This window comes from Tuber melanosporum (assembly GCF_000151645.1).
Source record: "Tuber melanosporum whole genome shotgun sequence assembly, scaffold_5, strain Mel28".
NCBI lineage: Eukaryota > Fungi > Ascomycota > Pezizomycetes > Pezizales > Tuberaceae > Tuber > Tuber melanosporum.
The window spans coordinates 397,840-404,937 of NW_003299095.1; the positions used below are offsets into that span (position 1 = coordinate 397,840).

The 7,098-nt window shown below is 49.7% G+C and overlaps 2 protein-coding genes; both read left to right on the forward strand.

Moving 5' to 3' along the window:
* Positions 1 to 1,412: 1,412 nt before the first annotated feature.
* Positions 1,413 to 1,890, forward strand: GSTUM_00008713001 (uncharacterized protein; the record flags this gene model as incomplete). XM_002840220.2 has 1 exon in its annotated part: positions 1,413 to 1,890. One exon carries the CDS (start codon positions 1,413 to 1,415, stop codon positions 1,602 to 1,604), a length of 192 nt encoding a protein of 63 aa, XP_002840266.1. The 3' UTR covers positions 1,605 to 1,890.
* Positions 1,891 to 3,015: 1,125 nt separating this feature from the next.
* Positions 3,016 to 6,442, forward strand: GSTUM_00008714001 (uncharacterized protein). XM_002840221.2 has 4 exons: positions 3,016 to 3,771; positions 3,836 to 3,876; positions 3,955 to 4,111; positions 4,175 to 6,442. The coding sequence occupies exons 1-4, from the start codon at positions 3,757 to 3,759 to the stop codon at positions 5,651 to 5,653; spliced, it is 1,692 nt and encodes a 563-aa protein (XP_002840267.1). The 5' UTR covers positions 3,016 to 3,756; the 3' UTR covers positions 5,654 to 6,442.
* Positions 6,443 to 7,098: the final 656 nt, after the last annotated feature.

Sequence of the window (7,098 nt, forward strand, 5' to 3'; positions counted from 1 at the left end):
GACCGTGGCCACTGGGAAGCCACAGAAATCGGACCCGATTTTTCCCCCCCCCCACACCCAACCGATACGATACGACGGCAGAAAGGGAAGGAGAAAAGAAAAAACAATGAAGGTGGAGAGCGAGAAAAGCGAATGCTACCGGTGCCTGGCTTGCTCGCTTGCTCGATGGGGAGAAGTGGATCAAGGTTTAATTTCTTTGGGCCAGAGAAACGCTTTCACAGCGAAAGCCTCTCCCCCTAACCACTCGAGCAGTGTGACAAATCGGTAAACACCCCTGAGGTGGCTTACCGCCATCCGAGGCTCTGGGAGATCCCGATTTGCCAGCAAGACGAGACCCTGAACATGGCCTAATTTTAGAATATCCAAGCTGGGGTAAACAAAGTGAACAAAAAGTTGCCCACCAAAGGAACGATCGTTCAATCACTTCCCCCCGGTGGCCCTTGGAGCTCACATTGCGCGAAAGGAGTCAACAATTTGCACTAAGAACTCCCTTGCTCCATTTGTAGGTAAAGTAATCAGTATCAGTTACCATTTTCGGTAGCAGTACTCGCAGATGGTTACCGTATCATACCTGTACTGTAGAACGCACAGCATCGACAGTTTCCTTTACCCCACCATATCCCGCCCTAGTGAAAAACAAAATTGTGGTTCGTTTGAATATTGAAATCTCCCCCCAACATCGCTTCAAGTGGGGTCCCGGAAGATAGGTCGCCAGAATGAGTACTGTAGCTAGAGTTGGGTCGCTCTCCATTCCCTTCAGAGAGTAGGGTAGAGAGTACCGTAGCATTCTTTTTCAACGTTTTTTCTCTTTCTTCCGATGTGATGTGGAACTGTCGACATCAGCGGTTGTGAATCATATCCTGCCCGTATAATAGCACGGGGCAATACTGTAAGCACAATGGTGACGTTAGATAACGCTCCCAGGACCCTTAAGGGTTGTAGAGGCCACGACGTGTCGAGTTCTGACAGAGGCGAGGCGGGAATGCTACGGAACTCCATCCCTCGCACTACGAGGTTGCCCCAAAGCCCGCAACGACGATACCTTGCGAGCTCACCAAAAATGGTTAAAGGCGGAGAGATGGTCATTAAATGAGTTCTCTCTCCTTCCAGCAGTCCAACACCAGTACCCTACTACGGTACCCGGAAATTATGGGCGGCTACGGTAGATTAACGCGAGGGAGCTTTGTGGAGAGTTCAACGGACTCGATCGTAAACATGGATGCCGCAGAGATATCGGAATGCTTAGGTCCATGTCGTCAGGATGGCCAAACAAGCGACGGGAGTGGGGGGAAACAGTCGGACATGAGGGGTGCGTTCCCAGGTTCTATTGAAAGAAAAAGCTGAAACACTCGGCTGACGAGCCCCTCGTTCTGGTTCCCACCCACCATGGATAACTGATTTGATTGAACCCCATGCAGCGATCGACAAATAGTAGCGATTCTCCAGAACACAGGCAGGTATCCCAGGGAAAGATCCGGAAAAATGTGAAGAAGGGTACCGTATCGAACAGAAGTGCAAGGTTGGCCCGCACTGCAAGAGACATCTCGGCCAGAGAGAAAAGGCTAAATAAAGAGCACGGAAAGCAGGGATCGCAAGTCACTTAAGAACTGGGAACCGCAAGGGAGGGTATACAGTAACTTGGAGCGTGAAGCCTACGAGGTAGAGGTAGTTTACCGTACTGTGGCGCGTTTAATCAGAATGGTCGAGATGTTACCGGTGTGATGATGATGATGATGTTAACTACTCTTGATTATATCTGATACGAGAATCCACTCGCCGCACTCGAAAGGGCGCAACATGGTACCGGTATTAGAATGAGATACTTGAATAGATTGGTAATATCACTCTACGTTATTGATGTATCGTATAATTGAGACCGGGAAGACCTGAACCATAACGGAGCGAGGATTGCACGGTACACCATGTAAGAGCACATATTGTGCTCGAGTACGGTATCGTACATACTCGAGTACCGTACAGTACGAGATGGGGTGCAAGCCACCGGAGGATGAGGAAGGGGGGGATATCGGTGTTCCAGAAGAATGCCATGTTGGGAATTCTCCGCCCGCGTGCTGAAATTCATTGAATATGACACAAATACTAACACTAGTACTGTACCGGCAGAGTAGAGTTGCAGGGAATGGCGGGTAGAGGGCGCGCGCGTGTAGGAAGAGAGGGAGGATGTGTGGGAAACATGGTCCCTTGATAATGCCAACAAATTGTTAGCATAAAACTTTCAGTACCTACGCTGCGCGCTCGAACATAAGGTGGATGGATGGTGGAGTTGTGGCCGGGCGTGGGTTGACAATGGGAGGGGGGGATGCATAATAATCTATTGACCAGCGGGCGAGGAAATGGATAAATGGAGGGGAGTTAAAATGGTCCGGTACCTGCATGTCATGTGAAGCACGGTGAGCGGACTCGTCGTCTGGGGTGGAGCGCGAAGCTTGCATTCGCGCCTGTTTTAGACGACTGTGGTCTGAGTGGTTGACGAGAGGTTGGGAGCAGGAGACTACAGTAGGACACGAGCATGCTTTCTTCTTCCTCCCTTCTTCCCCAGCGTGTGCAGTATGTGTGGTGGGGGAGGTGGAGGCTCTTCGCGGGCATCGCGGGAGGGTTGATATCAAAGGAAAATCATTCATTATCATCACCGGTACACCACCGGTGGTGCCATAGGAGGGTGAAGTTATCGTGGTTGTTTTGGATGTGGAGGCTTCAGCTACGAGTACTCGAGTACTCGTCGTACCTTCTACCCACGCAGCACAGCAGGTCGCCAGAAGCCGTTGGAAGCGTTGAGCACTTGACAGGGTTTAAACTCGACCCATAACTGACAGGGGTTATAATTCCTAATCGGGCATGGTACCTCAGGGATGGTAGTAAATTCACCCTGTTTAGTCTAATTAAGGAAGATTTTGCAGAGTTATTTTTGGGAACATTCAATCAAGGCGGTTTCTATTTTAAAAAGGTTGCATGCCCCCCCCCCAAAGCCGAGAATCTCTCTCAATAGCAAGCGACAGACTTACCGCACGCACACTCTCCTCCTCTCTCTAACCTTTTTGCTGTAATCTCGCTTTACTGGTCCCGTCAATTACCCTTTCGCTCACCATCCCACCATCCGCTGTCAGATACTGTCCGAACGCTTGAACTAAGCCGTGACGGCAAAGGGAAGAGTAAATGCCCGTGGCCTGAGGAACCCTTCCCCCACCGTCTTCTAACTTCCTGTTCCCCGTGCCTTCTCCCCCGGCCAACGTCCCCCCCCCCAAGTCCCATATACTCGAGTACATCTATATATATATATATACACACACACATACCCTTCTCTCTTTTACCCTTCAACATTTCCCTCCAGGTCAACCATTTCCCCCCAACAGCAGAGCCCTCGTTGTGTATCCTACCTATTCCTCTTACATAACTATCCCCGTTGCCTCCCTACCTAACCCATTCATCCATTCATCTGGCAACCTATATCTTTTCGCCTCATCCACATCCTTTCCCTCCGTTGTCCCCTACCTCGTCCTCCATAGCCAACACCGCCGTTGCCTCCGCCACTGCCGCGTTCGCACATTATTTTTGATTCAATCCACGTCGCTCTTGGAGTCTTCACCCTGATTGATTGATCAACTTTGCACCGTTGCGTTGTTGCACTGATACCTCCAGTTACCTGAACACCCACTCTCCCGGAATACGAAACTTTCTGCATCTCGGAATAGTTTCTTCACCAACACTCTATCCTATCACCCCCGGCATCCCTACAAGATGGGGCGAAGAAAGGTAATAGCTTAAGTTTATCTATTATTATATTGGAGATTACTAACTAATATCTGTTTGCGCGCAGATTGAAATCAAAGCGATTAAAGACGATCGAAACCGATCAGTGTATGTTTTCCAATTTGTCCCGTGTGTCTTTTTTTTTTTTTTTTTTTTGGCGTTTTCATGTATTAATCGTGTCCGCAGAACCTTCTTAAAGCGTAAAGGTGGTCTGTTCAAGAAGGCTCATGAGCTTTCCGTGCTCTGCTCGGTAGATGTTGCTGTCATAATATTCGGTCACAACAAAAAATTGTACGAATTCTGCTCGGGCGATATTCGGGAGGTCATCGGACGACACAGTTACGTATGTTTTAATTCCTTTTTATCGCGTTTGCGAGTCTAGAACACGTACTAACTTTGACCTCAGTATGAGGCTCCCCATGAACACAAAGGTCCGGCCGATTTTCAGGGAAAGAAGGATGCTATGGATGATGACGATGACGATATGGATATTCCTTCTCGACCTGGCTCCCGGTCTTCTAACGACCATCCCATGCCTCACCCTCTCCAGTCGTTAGGGCATATGGGAAACCGTCATTCGACATCTGCATCACCTCCGATCCCTCCATCCACCTTGATGGGGGGGCAAGGAACCTATATGCAAGGTCGTGTCGGGACCCCACAGCCGATGTCCAGGCCTTCTTCCCGCAACCAGCGACGGAATAGTTCGAATATGGTGCCTCCATCTACTTACGCTTCTTCGCAAGGCCCTCCAGCGCAGAATGGCTTTCCTTACATGCCCAGTGGGCCCGTCTTTACGCCTCAGCCGCAACCCGTGATGCCTATGCAGCAGGGGAACATGAATCAGATGCCCGTGTATCCTTACCCTCAAACGACGCAAGCCCAGGCTCAGGCTCAAGCCCAAGCCCAAGCATACATCAATGAGACGAATAGGAGACAATCAATGCCACCTACCTTCCCTTCTGAACGCCCTGTTCCATCGTCTGAGAACTCACCTCCAAATAGGCCGCTCGATGAGCAAGTTGCGCCGGCGATTGAAAAACGCGCTCCCGCCAAATCACGAAGTATGTTCACACCTATCGGACCCAGTGAGTCCTTATTGGCGCAGCATTTCGGATTTGGTCAAGAGCCCTCGCGGTCTCATTCGGTAGATGTTGGCTCCGTGGCTCGGTCAAGTAGTACAAGCGGCATGAACAACGTTTCGGTAAAGTCAGAGAAGCAGTCTCCTAAGCCTGCTCCCGCTTCCGTACCTGCGCCGACAACATCCAGTAACGCGAATGGCCAACAACCATCCGTGGAACCTGTCCCGCCTCCACCATCCCGAACCAACAGCATGGCATCGAATCCAGGGAAACCTGGTGTACGACCAAGGCTCAAAGTGCAAATACCTAGCGAGCACTCTGATGCTGGCGACGCCACTGCCGAGTCTTCGCCACGAGAATCTGCGGGCACTACAACTGGTCAATCGGTCAAGGGTGTTGGTGAAGGCAACCACCCGGTTGTACTTCCGCCACCTTCGCCCAGTGTCACGCTTCGGAGCGCAGGTGCCAGTGGTGGACCAGTCAATCCATTCGCACGACCACCTCCAGCTACAACTGGCGCGCCATCAGAAACTCCCATCTCTGCTCTACCAAGTCGATTCTGCGATAACGGATTGTTACCTTCACCCTCCACATTCTATCAGGATTGGGGCATCGGTTTTGGAACATCAGCATCTCGTGCGGGCGGTAACTCGGATATGCTTCCCAGCCCGTTGAATTTCCAGACACCCGTAGTGTCAACAGGTCGGAATATTTTTGGAGAGGACTCGGATGTGAATGGCAAGAGGAAGAGCCCGGGATCGGACAATTCGGATGGCTCAGCACCGAAACGAGTCAAGACATGAGATTGGGCGGAGAGGCAGAGCTCAAAGACTTGCCCTGCTGGGGTTCAGGGTGATATCAGATTCCATTGTGGATAGTTTAGTTTAATATTCGACCCCTACTTTCTTTGCTTCACACCCCGCCTTCGCCCTCTTCGGGAGACGTTGTCGCGGAGCAGAATGTGGATTATGTTATGTTTTCTACGTTGGGTGGAGATCGGCGTTTAACCGTTTCGGAGTCCAAAAGGGAACGAGAAAAAGAAAATTGACATAAATTTTTATTTTATTTGGGGTTTCTATTTCGGATCTCGTTTTGCAATCTCATTACCTTCTTTTTTGTATTTTCACTTTCTTCTGGGCCGGGATTCTGCCTTTCGTTTCTTGCATCCTCTTTTCGCTTTTTCCTTCCCTCACCCAATTTTTTCCGTCCAAGATAAGAGGGACCTTTTCACTTTCTCACATGGCATTATCTTAGGGTCTTCCATGAGCATTTTTTCCCCCTTCGTTTGGCTTTCTTCTACTCCATTTTCGTTTTCTATCCGCCCTTTTTTTTACTCACTTTGACACTTTATGTTTGCGTGATGCATGCATGCATTGGCATTCATCTGTTTTTTATTTCATTTTCCCCTTTCTCCTTTCTTTTTTGCACGGGTTGGCTGATTTTCTTCTCCTTGTTCCTTCTTTATACTATTTTGGTTGATGGATGGATGGATGGGTTGATCAAGCTTTCCCAATCTTTCTCAAGCTCTCTTTGTGCGCTCGAAGTCATGAAAAATTCGGCGTCGTAGTGTATTATAGCATTTTCCGTTTTTTATCTCTTGAGAGGTTCCGAATAAAGAGTGGGGAGGGTTTGGCATGATTGACAACAATACCGGTACTTGTGAGTGTGATGTGATGCGGTGTGATACTGTGGGGCGGTGTGCGCGAAGCACCAAATGGTCTTGAAGGGGGGGGGGGGCACGATGACCTACGTTACTGTACTCGAGATAGAGTAACATACTCGTGTACAGCATGTCCGTCAGGATCCGCGCGTCGTTCCCACTTCTGAACTGAATGTTTAAGTTAGCGCAGAAGGAGAGGAGAAGGGGTATTTATATACCGCGGAAGATCACCATTGTCATTCCCAAGGAACGATCCGATCCATTCAACGTTGTCGTAGGCAAGGGAGTTCGGTGGCCTTCTCTACCGTACTTTCCTTCCCCTCACAGAGGTTGTAATTTCTTCGGATGACTTCCCCATTCTACCGAATGCCGGTACTTGCACAGCGTGATCCACTCACTCTCTGCACTACATTTACACTACATTTACCCGGGAACATCTACAAGTATAGTGTGAGCGAGGATCACAGAAGACAAGCTATTCTCAAGAGCCCCCCCCGTCTTTATACCGACCACGGTATGATACCACTGGGGGGGGCAAGAGGGTCTTCCAACGGTATCGTACTCGAGTATCGGTATGATACCTGCACT